This window comes from Triticum urartu, chromosome 4A (assembly GCF_056163025.1).
Source record: "Triticum urartu cultivar PI428250 chromosome 4A, HENAU_Tu73, whole genome shotgun sequence".
Classification (NCBI taxonomy): Eukaryota; Viridiplantae; Streptophyta; class Magnoliopsida; order Poales; family Poaceae; genus Triticum; species Triticum urartu.
This window is the reverse complement of record NC_141876.1, coordinates 240,494,893-240,514,305: the sequence shown is the minus strand read 5'-3', so window position 1 is coordinate 240,514,305 and position 19,413 is coordinate 240,494,893. Positions and strand designations below refer to the sequence as shown.

At 53.2% G+C, this 19,413-nt stretch overlaps 2 protein-coding genes across 2 annotated transcripts; both read right to left on the bottom strand.

Moving 5' to 3' along the window:
* Window positions 1-1,916: 1,916 nt before the first annotated feature.
* Window positions 1,917-12,306, bottom strand: LOC147975489 (uncharacterized). Its single transcript, XM_087520448.1, has 2 exons — window positions 11,810-12,306; window positions 1,917-2,466 (listed from the first exon to the last, which is right to left on the bottom strand). Exons 1-2 carry the CDS (start codon window positions 12,304-12,306, stop codon window positions 1,917-1,919), a joined length of 1,047 nt encoding a protein of 348 aa, XP_087376574.1.
* A 2,861-nt stretch (window positions 12,307-15,167) lies between these two features.
* Window positions 15,168-15,818, bottom strand: LOC147975488 (uncharacterized). Its single transcript, XM_087520447.1, has 2 exons — window positions 15,688-15,818; window positions 15,168-15,582 (listed from the first exon to the last, which is right to left on the bottom strand). The coding sequence occupies exons 1-2, from the start codon at window positions 15,816-15,818 to the stop codon at window positions 15,168-15,170; spliced, it is 546 nt and encodes a 181-aa protein (XP_087376573.1).
* Between the last annotated feature and the right edge of the window lie 3,595 nt (window positions 15,819-19,413).

Sequence of the window (19,413 nt, the reverse complement as noted above, 5' to 3'; positions counted from 1 at the left end):
TTGTGTTCGAAGACTGTGTCGGAGTATTCGGAGGAGGAACCCTCCTTGCAATGCCGAAGCCAATCTGCGCGCCGGACACCTCGTCATTGAAGCCTGGTTCAGGGGCTACTGAGGGAGTCCTGGACTAAGGGGTCCTCGGGCGTCCGGCCTGTTGGACATGGGCCGGACTGATGGGCTACGAAGATACAAGACCGAAGACTCTTACCCGTGTTCGGATGGGACTATCCTTGGCATGGATGGCAAGCTTGGCATTCGGATATGAAGATTCCTTTCTCTGTAACCGACTTTGTACAACCCTAGTCCCCTTTAGTGACTATATAAACTGGAGGGTTTAGTTAATAGGGACAATCATAATCACATAGGCTAGACTTTTAGGGTTTTAGCCATTACGATCTCGAGGTAGATCAACTATTGTAATACTCATATTCATCAAGATCAATCAAGCAGGAAGTAGGGTATTACCTCCATAGAGAGGGTCCGAACCTGGGTAAACATTGTGTCCACTGTCTCGTGTTACCATCAACCTTAGACACACAGTTCGGGACCCCCTGCCCGATCCGCTGGTTTTGACACCGACAGTTGCCGGCGGCGGGGCGTCGTGGCGCGCTAGAGGCGAGGCGGCGGTGCAAGGTGCGATTAGGGTTTAGGGTTTGGCTCCTCTGGGAGCCGAGCAATAGGATTTCTCTTATTGCTTAATTCTCAAAAGAGTCTTACGACTTGTATATATAACCAAGATGGAAATAAAAAATAAGGTAACTTGTGGGCTAAGCCCCTAACTAAACCTGCTCCATGGGCCTCCTACGGGCATAAGTTTGCCTGGTCATAACATCTCTCCCTGCCCGTGCAAATAGCTCGTCCTCAAGCTGGAAGTTTGGGTAGTGTTGGCGGAACTCGTCACGCTGCTCCCAAGTAGCGTCCTCCTCCGGAAGTCCAGCCCACTGAATCAACACGTACCACACCCCTCGACGTAGCTGGGCCTGTAACACCTTCTCCGGCCTCGGAGGGAGGCGCCCATCGGAGGTCGGAGGAAGCGCTGGAGGGGCCACAGGTGGCTCCCCACGAAAGGGCTTCAACAGCCCCACATGGAAGATGTCGTGGATGTGGGCACCGGCCGGAAGCTGAAGACGGTAGGCCACCTCCCCGATGCGCCCCAAGACAGCAAAGGGCTCGGCATAGCGAGGACCCAGCTTGCGCTTCGCGCGTGGGTCCAGTGACTGCGTAGAGCAGTGAAGGAGATGCAGCCACACCCAATCACCCACCGCAAATTCCGCCTCGTGATGGTGGTCGTCGTAGTATTGCTTGGCTAGCTGCTGGGCCTGAAGGAGGCGTTGTCGGACCTCTGCCAACATCTCGTCACGGCGCCGCATAAGATCACCGGCCACCTTCATCCGAGTCGTCGCCAGATCAACCGGCAGTACGGGCGGGGGCGGTTGGCCGTAGACCACCTCAAATGGAGAGGCGCGTAGGGCGGAGTGATAGGAGGTGTTGTAGCAGTACTCCGCCCACGAGAACCAATCCACCCAAGTGCCAGGATGATCACCTGTGACACAACACAAATACATTGTAATCACCTGGTTGACAACCTCGGATTGGCCGTCCGTCTGGGGATGGAAGGCCGTGCTCAGGCGGAGCTTCATGCCCTCCAACCGAAAGAGATCACGCCAGACATGTCCGGTGAATACCGGGTCCCGATCGCTGACGATCGAAGAGGGAAACCCGTGGAGGCGGATGATACCGTCAAAGAAGGCACGAGCCACGGATTCATCAGTATAGGGATGGCCGAGCGCGATGAAGTGAGCATACTTGGAGAAGTGGTCGACCATCGTGAGAATGACCGATTTGTCGCCCACCTTGGGGAGGCCCTCGATGAAGTCCATGGAGATATCCGCCCAGACCTGAGAAGGCACCTCCAAGGGCTAGAGCAGACTAGCCGGTCGTAGTGTCTCCATCTTGTTACGCTGGCACGTCACACAAGACCGCACCCAGTCGGGGACCAGGGCCCGATAACCTGGAATGTAGAAGTCGGCACGGAGACGATGGAGGGTTTTCCGCACACCCTCATCGCCCGTCAAGTGGGCCAGCAGCAGCACCTGGTGATGGAGATCGTCGTGCGCCGGCACGAAGACCCGTCGCCCATGCAGGAGCAACCCATCGGCGAGGCGCCACAGCTCCTCCAGCTCACCCGTAGCCAGCTGCTGTTGAAGGAGGAGCGTGTCCGCCGCGGCCGCTGTCGCCCGGCGGATGTCGGTGAAGAGGGAGAAAGTGGGCCTTGAGCGGATGCAGAGCGCCGCCCCCTTGGAGTCACCTACGACAGTGTCGTGGTCGGCATTGCGGCGAGACAGGGCGTTAGCCACGGAATTAAGGCGGCCCGGTCGATACTCGACGGTGAAGTCAAAGCCGAAGAGCTTACTGATCCACTGGTGCTGTGGCATAGTCAAGAGCCTCTGGTCCAACAAGAACTTGAGGCTGTAGTGGTCCATGCGAATCCGAAAAGACCGACCCCACAGATAGGGCCGCCAATGGCGCACCGCATGCACCAAGCCAATGAGCTCTCGCTCATAAGCCACGAGCTTAAGATGGCGCGCGGCAAAGGGTCTGCTGAAGAAGGCGAGGGGTCCATCGCCCTGATGAAGAACGGCGCTGAACCCCGCACGGGAGGTGTCGCAGTCCACGACAAACGGCTGGTCGAAGTCCAGGGACAGGGCCTGTCGTGAGGGCCCCCTTGAGGGCCTCGAATGCCACAGTCGCCTCCTCATCCTAGACAAAGGCGTCGCGACGTAGCAGGCGTGTGAGTGGTGATGTAATGAGGCCGAATTCCCGGATAAATTACTGATTGTACCCCGCGAGGCCCAGAAACCCGCAAAGGGCCCATGGTGAATGCGGGGTCGGCCGGGCGAGGACGGCCGCCACCTTGTCGGCATCCATGGCCACCCCCTCGGCCGAGATGACGTGTTCGAGGTAGGCGACTGAAGGCATCCCGAACAAGCACTTCGAGTGAGGGAGTCCTGGATTAGGGGGTCTCCGGACAGCCGGACAATATCCTTTGGCCGGACTGTTGGACTATGAAGATACGAGATTGAAGACTTAGTCCCGTGTCCGGATGGGACTCTACTTGGCGTGGAAGGCAAGCTAGGAAATGTGGACATGTATATCTCCTCCTTTGTAACCAACCTTGTGTAAACCTAGCCCCCTCCGGTGTCTATAAATCGGAGGGTTTAGTCCGTAGGACAACATACAATCATACCATAGGCTAGCTTCTAGGGTTTAGCCTCTTTGATCTCGTGGTAGGTCAACTCTTGTAATACTCATATCATCAAGAACAATCAAGCAGGACGTAGGGTATTACCTCCATCAAGAGGGCCCAAACCTGGGTAAACATCGTGTCCCCTGCCTCCTGTTACCATCCGCCTTAGACGCACAGTTTGGGACCCCCTACCCGAGATCCGCCGGTTTTGACACCGACATTGGTGCTTTCATTGAGAGTTCCACTGTGTCGTCACCATAAGGCTTGATGGCTCCTTCGATCATCGCTAGCGATGTGGTCCAGGGCGAGGTTTTCCTCCCCAGACAGATCTTTGTATTTGGCGGCTTCGCACTGCAGGCCAATTCGCTTGGCCATCTGGAGCAGATCGAGAGCTACGCCCCTGGCCATCAGGTCAGATTTGGAAACTTGAACTACACGTCCGACATCTACGGAGACTTGATCTTCGACGGATTCGAGCCCATGTCAGACGCGCCACACAGTCGCGACGAGCATGATGTAACTCTGCCGTCCGACAGTGTTCGGGAGATCACTTCCGCAACTACTCCGGCCGTTAATCCGGAGCAAATCGCGCCATCCGAGAGCGGAGGGATAAACCCCGCCATGGAGGCCGCACTCTCAATGGCGATAGAGCTAGATACTGACTTCACCCCTTTCGAGAGCCGCGTGGCCGAACCACTGGATTTACCTCCGGCCACGGACTCCGAGCCGCCTACATCTGTGCCCGTCGAATCCGATGGGGCGCCGATCATGGAGTTCACCTCCGCGGATATCTTTCAGCACTCACCTTTCGGAGATGTGCTAAATTCATTGAGGTCTCTCTGCCTGTCAGGAGAACCTTGGCCGAACTATGTCCGGCTAGAATGGGATGCGGACGACGAAGAAATTCGCTGCCCACCCACCACCCACTTAGTAGCCACTGTCGATGGCTTAACCAACATGCTCGACTTCGACTCCGAAGACATCGACGGTATGGACGACGATGCAAGAGACGAACAGGAACCACTGCCCATAGGCCGCTAGACCGCCACTTCATCACATGACATATACATGGTGGATACACCCAGAGAGGGCAATGGCCAAGAGACAGCGGAGGATGCCCCCTCCAAGCGACCCAAGCGCCGACGTCAGCGGCACCGCTCTAAGTCCCGCCATAGCAAAAACAGCGATAACAACGCAAGAGGAAATAACAGTCCAGTCGACTCTAGAAGAAACGACGACTACACCACCCCGGTTGCAGAGCACGATCAAGAAGCAAACTGCAAACATAGTACGGATCCGACGTCCAAACACGACGACGCCAAGGATAAGCCTCATCAAACCCCGTCTGGGGAAGAAAACAGTCCGGATGAAGATGCACACATCATCCCGGAAACGCACTTGGAGCAAGAGAACCTCCACAGAAGGCTTATTGCCACAGCGAGGAGCCTGAAGAAACAGAAGCAAAGGCTCAAGGTCGCACAAGATACGCTCAACAGCAGGTGGAACAAAGTAACAAAGTATGGTGAAAGTTACCATAAAAATAGCTATCCAAAGCGCAAGCTATTACTGGAATTCAATGATGAGGCCTTAGAGCCCATACAGCCGAAGAATGATACGGCCAACCGGTCAGATCCACCACCATGTGAACGCGATAGAGCGGCTAACAAAGTCACGCATAAGTCAACACACGATCTATGTGAGAACTTGCGTCAAAAATCCGGTGCGACCAGATCCATCTATGGATCTAGGAAGCGCGCTACGGTAAAAAGCCAACACCGAATACTACAACCGTCCGAACACCATGGCACATCCCAATACAGGGGTGCCGCACACCCCTTATGTTTCACTGATGAGGTGCTGGATCACGAATTCCCAGAGGGATTCAAAACGGTGAACATAGTGGCGTACGACGGGACCACAGACCCTGGAGCCTGGATAGAGGACTTTATCCTCCATATTCATATGGCTCGTGGAGACGATCTCCATGCCATTAAATACTTGCCCCTCAAGCTTAAAGGGCCAGCTCGGCACTGGCTGAAAAGCCTCCCTGAAAACTCAATTGGAAGTTGGGAGGAGCTCGAGGACGCTTTTCGGGCCAATTTTCAAGGGACTTATGTCCGACCTCCGGATGCACACGATTTAAGTCATATAATCCAACAGCCCGGAGAGTCCGCCCAAAAGCTTTGGAATAGGTTCCTCACCAAGAAGAACCAAATCGTCGACTGTCCGGATGCCGAAGCCTTAGCAGCTTTTAAACACAGCGTCCGAGAGGAATGGCTCACCAGACACCTCGGCCAAGAAAAACCGAGAACAATGGCAGCCCTAACAAGCCTCATGGCCCGCTTTTGTGCGGGCGAGGATAGCTGGTTGGCCCGTAGCAGCACCAGCGACCCAAGCACATCCGAAGTTAGGGATGGCAATGGTAAACCATGATGCAACAAAAACAAGCGTCGAAATAAAGAAGGTAGCCCAGATAACACGGCGGTAAACGCCGGATTCAGGGGCTCCCGACCAGGTCAGTGGAAAAAGCCTTTCAAAGGAAGAAGAGAAGGACAATCTGGCCTAAAAAAAATTCTTGACAAACTTTGTCAGATTCACGGCACCCCAGACAAACCTGCAAATCATACCCACAGAGAATGTTGGGTCTTCAAGTAGGACAGTAAGCTAAACGCCGAACACAAAGGGGAAGAGACACCAAGCGAAGACGAGGATGAACCTCACCAGCAAAGCGCCGGAGGACAGAAAAAGTTCCCACCAGAGGTTAAAACAGTAAATGTGATCCATGTGACAAAGAGGAGAAGCAAGCATGCACTCCGAGGCACACGCGCCATAGAGCCCGTCACCCCTAGGTTCAACCCCTGGTTGGCTTGCTTGATCACTTTTGATCGTCGGGATCACGAGACAAATATCCGACACGAAGGAATGAAGGCCTTGGTGTTAGACCCAATAATAAATGGGTACCATTTCACACGAGTGCTCATGGACAGCGGCAGTGATCTAAATCTGATATATCAGGACACACTCCGCAAAATGGGGATAGATCCGACACAAATAAGCCATAGTAATACTACCTTCAAGGGAGTAATACCAAGCCAAGAGGCCCGCTGTACGGGCTCTCTACTACTAGAGGTGGTATTCGGTTCTCCCGCTAACTTCCGAAGTGAAAGGTTAACTTTTCACATCGCCCCATTCCGAAGTGGTTATCAAGCACTACTCGGAAGAATGGCTTTCGCTCATTTTAACACAATACCGCATTATGCTTTTCTCAAGCTTAAGATGACCGGTCCACGTGGCATCATCTCAGTTAGCGGAAATATCGAATGTTTCTTACGTACGGAAGAGGATGCGGCGGCTCTAACAGCCGCAAACTAGACGGCCTCACCAACCAGAAAAAATGGCAGGTCGTCAAGACCACGGATATGGTTAAACGAATCCGGCGTTCCATCATATATACATGAGATTGGTTTGATGATCAAACCCTCATAAATGATACCAGGGGCTTCCCGTGTGTAATCAGGGCCAACCCGGCTCAACTAGGCTTCTCTTGAATCTTGATAGTTCATTGATAATAACCAATTCTTCTTTTTGGCACGGCAACTCTCACCTAAGTTCTTTCCTTTTACAGATGACAATCGTGCTACACCCGTCCAGGACACGGCACAATGGAGACACAGGCGCAGACGTGCAGCAGGGACCCGCCCAAAGGTTTCTTTTTAGATTAAGACCCTGCGTAAACCTTTTTTACTGTCTCTTGTTGCTCACATCCTCCGGATACTCCACACAACCAAGAAGGATGCTGGCGTTATTGGCATGTGGCCACGTCAGGATTTTGCACGTACCTGGACACATGGGGTTTCTTATTAAGGGCATTTTTTAGCCCGGTATATGTTATAAAGACCGAACACCTTAGGGAGTGTTCGGCGTCGCGAGTTTGGCCCTACATGCATCAGCTCCGAATCATGTCTTTGGTCACATGTTGGGTTTGCCCGGCTCCCACGTTTTGGTACCTTACGGTCCGTTATATCGGCTAAGGTAGCACTGGGAGAACTACTGCGATTGTGCCCTGGTTCATCCGGATGAGCACCTCAGTAGAGAAAGCTGAAAACTGACTGTCATGATATAGTGAGAGACTGGTCAACCACTCGATGACTCATCGGAATCTTCGGGATTCCTCCGCATTAACGAAGGGCCATTTCCCGGTCATGTATGTACGTGCCCCGTATTCGGACAAGCGCAGAAGTACCAGGGGATATATAGTAGCCCCACCGTCAAACTCTTGTGGCTAAGTGAAAGTGTTAAAGCAATATAGTCCGATTGCCTCGTTTGCTGTGCTATCACCTCCTTAATGGACCAAGACATTGGATCAAGTGTGGATATGAATTTTCTGCGAACACCCCCGCATTATATGCGTGGGGGCGGAAGCCGACGACTGCAAACTTTCGGGTTATATACATATATACATAAACGGCCGCACAAGAGGCATCATAGTACTTTCGGGCAAAAGTATAAATGCAGCATTGATAATTCAATAAAACATTGTTTTTACAATGGGAATACATGTCACTAGAACATAATATTCTTCGAGCACTAAGCCTCTATCGAACGAGCGCCTTCAAGAACTTCTTCAAAGTAGTGCTCGGTAGCCACTCGGCCTATGGCCGAACCCTGTGTCACAACAGTGGTGGCCTCCATCTCTGCCCGGTATGTCTTGACACGGGCAAAGGCCATCCGCGCACCCTCTATGCACGCCGATCTCTTTACAGCATCGATGCATGGCACATCACCAAGGAATTGTTGCACTAAACTAAAGTAGCTATTCGGCCTTAGCCCTCCTAGCCACAGGTGATCCACAACGGACCTCATGGCAAGTCCGGACAACCTATGGAGCTCGGCCCACTTGGCCATTCGCTCATTCAACAGCAGCGGACGGACTGGAGCATGAAACTGTGACCAGAACAGCTTTTCCACTTCGGGGCCTTTCTGATCCTTGAAGTACTTGGCCGCATCAGTAGCACTTGCAGCCAAATCCATGTAGGCGTCCGCAGAACTCCATAGCCGGTCCCGAGGAGCATACTTCGGATCTCCGAACTTAGTCCGCAACAAGAAGGGCTTCCCAGACACGATATCTGCAGCTTGATTCAGCTCCTCCTTCGTCGCTCTAATTTTGGAGCGGGCTTCCTTGGCAGCCACCAGGGCCTTCTCCAGGTTCGTCGCCTTCGCCCGGTTTTCTTCTTCAAGAAGCTGGTAACGGTCAGCGGCATCTTTTAACTCTACAGCCATCTTGGCTATTTTTTCCTTGCTCTCGCAATGCGTGGCCTATTCGGCCCTTAACTCTTCGGCCGCCTTTAGAGCGGCCGCATTGCTACTCCTTGCTTGCTCCTTGGCTCGGGCAAGCTCCGCCCGAAGGGTCTCCACGGTGGCAGCTCCATCTGCAGTCACAACATATTAAAGATACTGGCATCATGCTACTCTTATTATGTGACGATCACCATAGAAATCACTTACCTTGTGCCTCGTCAAGCCGCTGGTTGACAAGCACGATATCGGCATCGGCCGCATCAAGTTGCCGCTTTAGCTCGGTAAATCCATCAGTTCGGCTAGCCACCGTAGCCTCAGCCACCTGCACATAAAGGCAGTCGAATTATTACCTGGGTATATGATCCTCCGGTTTCCGCCGTTCTCGACGACAACCAGAGTCTCAGGGGCTACTATCTGCATAGGGCACACCTTACGTATGCGGTACTATCAAAAACATACACTATTTCACGTACCTCGAAGCCTTTCAGCAGACTCATAAAGGCTTCATGCAAACCGCTTTCAGCGGATGAAATCCTTTCAATTACCATACCCATTAGCGTACGATGCGCTTCCGAGACGGCCGCTTGCCCCAGAAGATCCTTCAGCGCGTCCGACCGCACACTGTACGGACCCTTGCTGTCGCTCTCCTTAGGAGCCGGATACTGGGGATTCCGGGTAGCCAAAGGGTTATCCTCTTGCCTTAGTGGATCCGGAGATACCCTTCATGATGACACTTCAAGGTCGCTTGCTTCATGAGGCGGGGTGTCAGGGGGAGGCGTTTCGCTCTCCATCATCTCCGGAAGAAGATCCCCCGAAGACGAACTCTGTCGAGAAGGGCTATGATCCGGACTACAATTTACAAGCATCGGTTATTGTCTTCGGAAGTTAGGTAGGATGTTTCCACTATTAAGTACTTTTCGATTACTTACAGCTCGGTAGAGGGCTGATCCCCGCGCGGACATTGTGCGGCAAGAATACCCTCCGAGGCAGGACCCTCTGATGAAGATTCCTTCTCCCGTTTGGAAACCTTAGTTCCTGGATCTTCACAGGTAGTCCTCTTCCTTCCCCAGGGAAAGAGAATGTCAGATTCTTCCCTTTGGTTGTCCTCCCTCGCGGAGGCGCTCATTCCCCCGGCTGGAATAAGTAGCGAGTGAGGCCCGCTTTTGCCCTCTCTATTCCCCCATCATCTTCCTTTGAGGGCACTGGATAAGGCGCCGGCTCGAGCATCATGTCCAGTACCGGATTGTCCAAGCCCTCAGGAAGGGGGGCCGAACACCTAATCATCATCGCCTTTGTTATCCAGTCCTGGTCAAAGAGCGGCTCTTTAGAATGATGCCATGATAAATAAAAGGACAGTAGGTTCGACATGGGATTACTTACTTGGGCAGCGGGGCGATTGCAGCTCAGACCCACGCCCTCGGTGGTGTCCGGACACTCTATTTGGGGTCCGAAGAACAATTTGTACATCTCTTCGAGTGTTATGCCGAGGAAATGCGGAATAGCTAATGGTCCTTCCGGGTGGAATTCCCACATGCGGAGGGGCCGGCGTTTGCAAGGATGGACTCGACGAACTAGCATAACTTTCATTACCATAACCAGATTGAAATCTCTCTCAAAGAGATCTTGGATACGGCTCTACAGTATTGGCACGTCCTTTGCTGGACCCCAGCTCAGCCCCTGCTGATCCATGACATCAGTTGCGGTGGGGGGCCCAAGCGAAAGGTGGGGGAAGCTACCCACTTGGCACTTCGGGGAGCTGTGATGTAAAACCACTCCTGCTGCCACAATCCGGACACCTCTGGGAAGGAACCCTCTGGCCATGGAGCGTCAGCGATTTTGCTTATTAAATCACCTCCGCACGCTGCGTGCTGCCCCTCGATCATCTTCGGCCTCACATCGAAGGTCTTGAGCCACAGGCCGAAGTGAGGGGTAATGCAGAGGAAGGCCTCACATACAACAATAAATGACGAGATGTGAAGAAGGGAATCCGGGGCCAGATCGTGAAAATCCAGCCCATAATACAACATAAGACCCCTAACAAAGGGATCCAGAGCGAGGCCTAGTCCTCGGAGGAAGTGGGAGATGAACACGACGCTCTCGTTGGGTTCGGGAGTAGGGACGACCTGCCCTCGGGCAGGCAGCCTATGCGCAATTTCGGCGGTCAGATATCTGGCCTCTCTCAACTTCTTGATGTCCTCCTCTGTGACGGAGGAAGGCATCCACCGACCTTGAAGGTTGGATCCGGACATAGTTGAAGGTCCGGAGCACCTGACCTGAGCTTTGGGTGTTAGAACTCAAGGCGTGGGATGGATTCAATTGAGCGTGCGGGGGGGGGGGAGAAAAAGCCTCGTCCCCTTTATAAAGAGGGTGAATATCAAGCGTCCTCCTCACGGCTGTTTGGGACTTGCCTAAGATTTAGGAGTCATACCAACATGCACGATTGGGTTACCCACGTCTGTATTGATCAGAATCCCGTGATAAGGGGGACACGATCTCTGCTTTGACAAGGCGTGTCAAGAAAACCGCCTCGCGTTATGTGCGGAGCTAGTTGAGAAAAACGGTTCGAATAATGACCGGGCCATGGCGTGATGTCATTTTGTCAAATGTGTCAGCAGATTAGATTTGTGAAAATATTATTCTCTCTATAGTGGTATGTGGAACTTATTTTGCAGGGTCGGACACTATCCTTGTATTCAAACTCTTCCATGGTGTATTCGGAGGAGGAACCCGCCTTGCAATGCCGAAGACAACACTACACACCGGAATCATCGTCATTGAAGCCTGGTTCAGGGGCTATTGAGGGAGTCCTGGATTAGGGGGTCTCCGGACAGCCGGACAATATCCTTTGGCCGGACTGTTGGACTATGAAGATACGAGATTGAAGACTTAGTCCCGTGTCCGGATGGGACTCTACTTGGCGTGGAAGGCAAGCTAGGAAATGTGGACATGTATATCTCCTCCTTTGTAACCGACCTTATGTAACCCTAGCCCCCTCCAGTGTCTATATAAACCGGAGGGTTTAGTCTGTAGGACAACATACAATCATACCATAGGCCAGCTTCTAGGGTTTAGCCTCTTTGATCACGTGGTAGATCAACTCTTGTAATACTCATATCATCAAGAACAATCAAGCAGGATGTCGGGTATTACCTCCACCAAGAGGGCCCGAACCTGGGTAAACATCGTGTCCCCTTCCTCCAGTTACCATCTGCCTTAGACGCACAGTTCGGGACCCCCTACCCGAGATCCGCCGGTTTTGACACTGACATTGAGCGCTTAAGATGAAGATGATGCGCTCGAAGCTCGTTGAAGACGATGGCGACGTGCTGAAGGTGCTCCGCCCATGAGAGGCTATAGATAAGAATATCATCAAAGAAAACGAGCACAAACCGGTGCAAGTAGGGGCGGAGGATGTTGTTCATCAGAGCCTGAAAAGTCTTCGGTGCATTGGAGAGACCAAACAGCATGACCAAGAACTCGAAGTGGCCGTGATGAGTCCAAAATGCCGTCTTGGTGATATCATCCGGGTGCATGCGCACCTGGTGGTAACCCGGCCAGAGATCGAGCTTGGTGAAGAAGTGTGACCCATGTAGCTCGTCCAGGAGCTCATCAACCACCGGGATAGGAAACTTGTCCTTAAGCGTCAGGGCATTAAGGGTGTGGTAGTCAATGCAGAAGCGCCACATGCCGTCTGACTTACGGATGAGGAGAAATGGCACGGAGAACGGTGATGTGGAGATCCGGATGATGCCCGCGGCGAGCATGAGCGTGTATTCCTGCTCCAACTTGTCCTTCTACAGCTGCTGATAGCGGTATGGCCGGACCGTCACCGGCGCCAAGCCTGGCAGGCGATGAATGTGGTGATCATACACCCGGGCTGGCGGGAGGCCCCGCGGCTCATCGAAGAGGTCACCGTGCTTCTGCAGGAGGTGATCCAAAAGTGGGTGCTCAGCCTCGGTGGTGGTCGCTGCCAACTGGAGCTGTGGCGTCACCGGTGAGGCGCCCCCAACGCCCTCCCACTGGACGCGGCAGCCAAGACTCTAGAAGGTCAACGTCAGGGCGTCGAAGTCCCAGAGGATGGGACCGAGAGTCCACAAGAAGTCGACGCCGAGGATGAAGTCAAAGCAGCCCAAGTCGATGCCCGCGCACATGATGGAGAAGTGCTCGTCGATGATGGTGATGGGAACATTCCGCGTGAGCCCATGACACTGGAGACGGTCGTCGTTGGCCACCGTGACCCGAAGTTGCTCCCCGCCCGTCAGCTAAACTGCTAAGTGGCGCATGGTAGCCACGGGCAGGAAGTTATGTGTGGAGCCCGTATCCAAGAGGACCACCAGGCGCTCGCCATGTATCATCACTGGCAAGAGCATGGTCCGCTCGTTGCGGATGCCGGCAAGCGCATGGAGCGAGACCATGAGTGTCGTTGCCGGGGCGGCCGTGGTGGCGGCCTCGGCAGCCGCTTGGGGCGGCAGCTCGCCGAGCCCGTCGGCCGGGGCGTCCTCCTCGACGCAGTCGGCCGTCTCCAAGTAGAAGAGGCGCGGGCAGACATGGCCCGGCGCGTAGGGCTCATCGCAGTTTAAGCAAAGCCTGTGACGCCGATGCTCCAGCTGCTCAACCTGAGAGAGACGACAGAAGGGCCGCGTCGCGGCCGGGGTGGTAGTCGCCGGAGCGGCCGGGGTGGCCGGCCATGCGCAGGGGGCTGCCTGGCGGCCTGTTGGCCTCCTCGAGCAGGGGCCGCCTGCTGCATGGCGTGGGCGCGACACTCGAAGGCGCGGGCGTAATACATGGTCGTTTGGAGATCCTAGGGTCCCCGAAGCTCCAGATCAACGCGGATGTGATCCGTGTTGGGGAATGTAGTAATTTCAAAAAAATCCTATGCACACGCAAGATCATGGTGATGCATAGCAACGAGAGGGAAGAGTGTTGTCCATGTACCCTAGTAGACCATAAGCGGAAGCGTTGTGACAACACAGTTGATGTAGTTGTACGTCTTCACGATCGACCGCTCCTAGTACCGAAGGTACGGCACCTCCACGATCTACACACGTTTGGCTCGGTGACGTCCCACAAACTCAAGATCTAGTAGAATGTCGAGGAAGAGCTTTGTCAGCACGACGGCATGATGACGGTGATGATGATGCTACCGGAACAGGGCTTCGCCTAAGCACCACTACCATATGACCGAGGTGGATTATGGTGGAGGGGGGCACCGCACACGGCTGGAAACAATCAAATTGTGTGTTCTAGGTGCTCCCTGCCCCCGTATATAAAGGAGAAAGGGGGAGGCCGGCCGGCCCTTGGGGCGTGCCAGGAGAGGAGTCCTCCTCCTATATAAAGGAGAAAGGGGGAGGCCGGCCGGCCCTTGGGGCGCGCCAGGAGAGGAGTCCTCCTCCTAGTAGGAGTAGGACTCCCCTTTCCTACTCCTAGGAGGGGAAAGGGAGGAGGAGAGGGAGAAGGAAAGGGGGGTGCCGCCCCCCTTCCCTAGTCCAATTCGGCCCAGAGGGGGTGGGGGAGCGCGGCCTGCCCTTGCCGGCCCTCTCTCTCTGCAATAAGGCCCATGTTGCCCATTAGTTCTCCCGAGGGGGTTCCGGTAACCCTCCGGTACTCCGGTTTTCTCCGAAATCACCCGGAACACTTCCGATGTCCGAATTTAGCTGTCCAATATATCAATCTTTATGTCTCGACCATTTCGAGATTCGTCGTCATGTCTGTGATCACATCCAGGACTCCGAACTATCTTCGGTACATCAAAACACATAAACTCATAATACCGATCGTCACCGAATGTTAAGCGTGCGGACCCTACTGGTTCGAGAACTATGTAGACATGACCGAGACATGTCTCCGGTCAATAACCAATAGGGGAACCTGGATGCTCATATTGGCTCCTACATATTCTATGAAGATCTTTATCGGTCAAACCGCATAACAACATACGTTGTTCCCTTTGTCATCGGTGTGTTACTTGCCTGAGATTCGATCGTCGGTATCTCAATACCTAGTTCAATCTCGTTACTGGCAAGTCTCTTTACTCGTTCCGTAATGCATCATTCCGCAACTAACTCATTAGTCACATTGCTTGAAGGGCTTATAGTGATGTGCATTACCGAGAGGGCCTAGAGATACCTCTCCGACAATCGGAGTGACAAATCCTAATCTCGATCTATGCCAACTCAACAAACACCATCGAAGACACTTGTAGAGCACCCTTATAATCACCCAGTTATGTTGTGACGTTTGGTAGCACACAAAGTGTTCCTCTAGTATTCGGGAGTTGCATGATCTCATAGTCATAGGAAGATGTATAAGTTATGGAGAAAGCAATAGCAACAAACTAAATGATCATCGTGCTAAGCTAACAGATGGGTCAAGTCAATCACATCATTCTCTAATGATGTGATCCCATTAATCAAATGAAAACTCATGTCTATGGTTAGGAAACATAACCATCATTGATTCAACGAGCTAGTCAAGTAAAGGCAAACTAGTGACACTCTGTTTTTCTATGTATTCACACATATACTAAGTTTTCGGTTAATACAATTCTAGCTTGAATAATAAACATTTATCATGATATAAGGAAATATAAATAACAACTTTATTATTGCCTCTAGGGCATATTTCTTCAATCCGGAAGTCCACCAATGAAGAGGTCGGCCTGCTGCTGCACCGTCATGCCCGACGCGTGGCGTGCCAGGGCCTGGAACCGGTCGGCGATGTCCTGCACCATGGAGGTGAAGGGAAGGCGGCCTTGCTCTACCAGGCGGCTCCCGCAGATCGGTGGCCCAAAGTGAAGGAGGCAGAGCTCGCGAAAGCGCTCCCAAGGAGGCATGCTGCCCTCGTCCTGCTTGAGGGCGTAATACCATGTCCGTGTCGTGCCGCGGAGGTGGTAAGAGGCGAGCCAGGTGCACTCTGATGCTAGGGTGCGTTTCCCGTGAAAGAACTGCTCGCACTGGTTGAGCCAGTTGAGGGGGTCCTCCGTGCCGTCATAAGTGGCGAAGTCAACTTTGGGGAACCGTGGCGGCGTCTGGGTCGGAGCGCTGTGGACAACTAGCTCGGAGGTGTAGAGCAGTGAGGCTGGGGTTGCCTAGTCAGTGCTGGCACGGCCCACGTAGTGACCCGCAGAGCCGGATGGGTCACTGTACTGCAGACTGGGCGCCGGCGGGTCCCCAGCCGACGTGTAGACATGTGACAATGATGATCTGGTCAGCCAGGCCAGAATTGGGGACGGCGACGGCGGGAAGCAGACTTGCTGGATCGGCATGCCTCCCTGCATGGTTGACCCAGGCCAAGTGCTAGGTGGCGGCGGGGCCGACAACGGTAGCTGCGGCAGGAAGGACCCGGGCGGCGTGGGTGGCGCAACAAGGGCTGGCGCCGGCCATTGTGGCACGGCGGCGGGCGGTGGCTGCGGCGGCCAGTGGTGGTGGAGGGGCCCTGCAAGCGCCACGAGTGCCGAGTACCACGAGGGTCGGCCGGCCCGGTCGCGGCGGCCGGCGGCAACGACAGCGGCGACCCGTAGGGGCTGGCCAGGTATAGCCGTATCCCCTGGACGGCGGTGACGAGATCGTTGAGGACCCTGGTGATCTCCGCCGGGGAGTAGGCGGTGGCGGGCGGCGCGGTGGAGGGCGGTGTCTGGCCGATGGCGGCCCCCGCGGTGGAACCGAGCGGCGTGGTGGGGAGAGCCAGCAGCACAGTGGAGAGGGCGAGCGGCACGGTGGAGAGAGTTGGCGATGCGGTGGTGATGGGCAGCGGCGAGGTGGGTAGCGGTGGGGTGGGTGGTTATGCAGACATGATCGGGCCCAAGAGCTCTGATACCAAATTGGTAGGAGCTAGGACCCTACCCGGTCTAGGGCGTAAGTTGTACGGGAAAGAGGAGGGTTGGTGAATGCTTGAGCGCGGCTGCCGGCGGTGGGGCGCCATGGCGCTCTAGAGGCGAGGTGGTGGCGGCGCAAGGTGCGGTTAGGGTTTAGGTTTCCGGCTCCTCTGGGAGCCAGGCAATAGGATTTGTCTTATTGCTTAATTCTCAAAAGAGTCTTACAACTTGTATATATAACCACGATGGAAATAAAAAATAAGATAACGTGTGGGCTCAGCCCCTAACTAAACCTGCCCGGTGGGCCTCCTACGGGCATAAGTCCACCCGGTTATAACACGTTGTCAGAATTAAAATTGTATGAAGGAAGCACAAACAATGTATGGTTTGGTTTTGTAGGATGGATTATGGAAGCATTAATGTAAGGAAGAAAGAAAGATATGTAATATAATTTTTGAAGCATTGCATGTTTCAGTAGGAATAATAATGGTATTAGCAACTATGGAAGCAAATTACATATTTGAAGTTCCGATTGTAGGTTGGATGAAAATATGCTATATAAAAGATACCTAGAAGATATACTATATACATGGGTTCAAATTGAACCATAGCATAATGGATATTGAAGCAAAACTATAAGTATTTGGCTATCAAGGATGGATGTTTTGAATGGCCAACATATAGATTTATCTGCATTATTATTTGGCATTTGGAAGCCAAAAAGATTGATTACAGAAGCATTTGTAAATTTGTAAGAAGCATGGACATTTTTAGTTTGTAACATGTATATACTTCGACGGAGGCATGCACTTTGAAATCATGTCAAAACTCATATTACCGCTAATATTGGGAATCAAGTTATTGTGATCTGCACAAGAAATTAACCAAAATTCATAGATGTCATAATGATCCATTACACATCAGATATAACATAGATACACTCAAACAAATTTCATTGAAGCAAGCATTGCATCCAAACAAAAGCAAATAGAACAGGAGATTAAAACTGAATCAAATATGAGATGAATTAACCCTAGTTCGTGTGAGTATCCACCAGCAGCACGATGATAGGTTCTACTTGAGGATTTATTAAGCAGTGGCAATATCTGGATACACTCGATCGAATTACAAGAATGAGGAGAACTAGGGTTCGAGCAGGGAAATGGTAGCCGCCGCCGGGTTCGTTGATCCTCTGGATGGATCTCTCTCTAGCCGGGTGGGTGACTTAAGTAGCAACGCCCCGTTGGGCCTACCGGACCCATTCTGGGCCAGTCACCCTTCTGTTGGGCTTGGCGTGACGCACAGGCTGGCCCGGGCTGGTTCCTCCGTTGGTGGACGGTGTAGCCGGCATGTCAGGGGCGCTGACATCCCCCCTTCTTGTGTTGAGGGTTGCCCCCAAGCCTCCGCCTGTGGGAACCGTTCGAAGAGCGCGGCCTTGTCCTCCCAGGTGATGCCCACTGTAGAACCTGGTGACTAGCGCACCTGGACTTGCTCAATCATTGTCCCCGCCGTCTTGCGCCAGCGTGTTTGGAGGATCTCCACCGGGATGGCCTTCGCGTCCTGGTCCGCTGGCAGAAGCGTTGAGGCTTCAGTTCCTGGGCGAAGCGCACAACGAAGCAGAGAGACATGGAAGACTGGATGTACAGCAGCTTCGGTTGGCAGTTGGAGCTTGTAGGCGACCTCATTGATTTTTGCGATGATTGGAAACGGTCCGAAATACTTGAAGGAGAGCTTGTGGTTCGCCCGCGGAGCGACAGATGCCTGAATGTATGGCTGGAGCTTGAGGTAGACTTCATCTCCGACCTCGAATTGCCTCCAGGATCTTTTCTTGTCCGCCTATGTCTTCATGTATTGACGCGCTCGGTTTAAGTGCTGCTGCAGCATGTCCTGGATGACTGTTCTCTCTTCCAGCCAGTTCTGCAGAGACGGCACCGTGCATGTTCAAGATGTTGTGATCCCCCAATGACGTCGTTCCTGGCCGAAAAGAGCTTTGAAAGGCGACATGCCTATCGCAGAGTGGTAAGATGAGTTGTACCAAAATTGTGCCAAAGGAATCCAATAGCTCCATCGTCTTGGGCATGCGTGAGTGAAGCAACGCAGGTAAGTTTCTAGGCACTGGTTGACCCTTTCAGTTTGCCCGTCCGTTTGAGGGTGGTTGGTTGTGCTCATCCGAAGTTCCGAGCCTGCATACTTGAAGAGTTCTTGCCAGAAGTGGCTGGTGAAGACCGGGTCACGATCCGAGACTATTGCTCCAGGTAGACCGTGAAGCTTGTAGATTTGGTTCATGTATAAGAGTGCCACCTTAGCTACGGTGTATGGATGCGCCAGGGGTAAGAAGTGCGCGAACTTGGTGCGCCTATCGACAATCACCAGAATGCAGTTGAACTTGGCCGACTGAGGTAGACCATCGATGAAATCCATGGTGATCATCTCCCACGGCGCTGTTGGAATGGGGAGAGGCTGAAGGAGTCCCGGGGCGGCTGTACGGTCAGGTTTAGCCTGCTGGCAGACTGGACAACATCGGATGTATTGATGAATATGTGCTTTCATCTTAGGCCAAGCAAACAACCGGCGAATGTGTCGATATGTTGCTGGGATTCCGGAGTGGCCTCCCATCGGGCTATCGTAGAACGTTGTGATGATGCGCTGCTGCTGCGCCGTTGAGCCCCCTAGCCACATGCGCCCACAGAATCGCAGGAGCCCCTGGGTGAGTGAGAACCTCTCTTTAGGATCTGGCCAAACTGCGAGTTGCTCCAATAATTTCTGTGCTTGCGGGTTGGAGTTGTAGCTTGTCAAGATGTCATCCAACCATGCCGGCTTGCACGACGTGATCACATTGAGAATATCTATTGTTTCAGCTCGAGATAGTGCCTCCGCCGCGGTGTTTTCAGCCCCCTTTTTGTATCTGATGGAATACTGGAGGCCTAGCAGTTTTGTGAAGGCCTTTTGTTTCCACGGTGTTGAGAGTCGTTGTTCTTCCAAATGGATCAAGCTTTTCTGATATGTGTAGATCGTAAATTCTCTGTGCTGCAAGTACGGACGCCATTGATCTACTGCG

What these genes read in the sequence shown, in the direction of transcription:
- LOC147975488 (XM_087520447.1), bottom strand. Translation starts at nt 15,818, where the DNA reads ATGCAGGGAGGCATGCCGATCCAGCAAGTCTGCTTCCCGCCGTCGCCG. An exon ending in CCGCCGGCGCCCAGTCTGCA is followed by an intron (nt 15,583 to 15,687) that starts GTACAGTGACCC and finishes AGTTGTCCACAG; the next exon opens with CGCTCCGACCCAGACGCCGC.
- LOC147975489 (XM_087520448.1), bottom strand. Translation starts at nt 12,306, where the DNA reads ATGCTCGCCGCGGGCATCATCCGGATCTCCACATCACCGTTCTCCGTG. An exon ending in CTTCATCTTAAGCGCTCAAT is followed by an intron (nt 2,467 to 11,809) that starts GTCAGTGTCAAA and finishes GGACCACTACAG; the next exon opens with CCTCAAGTTCTTGTTGGACC.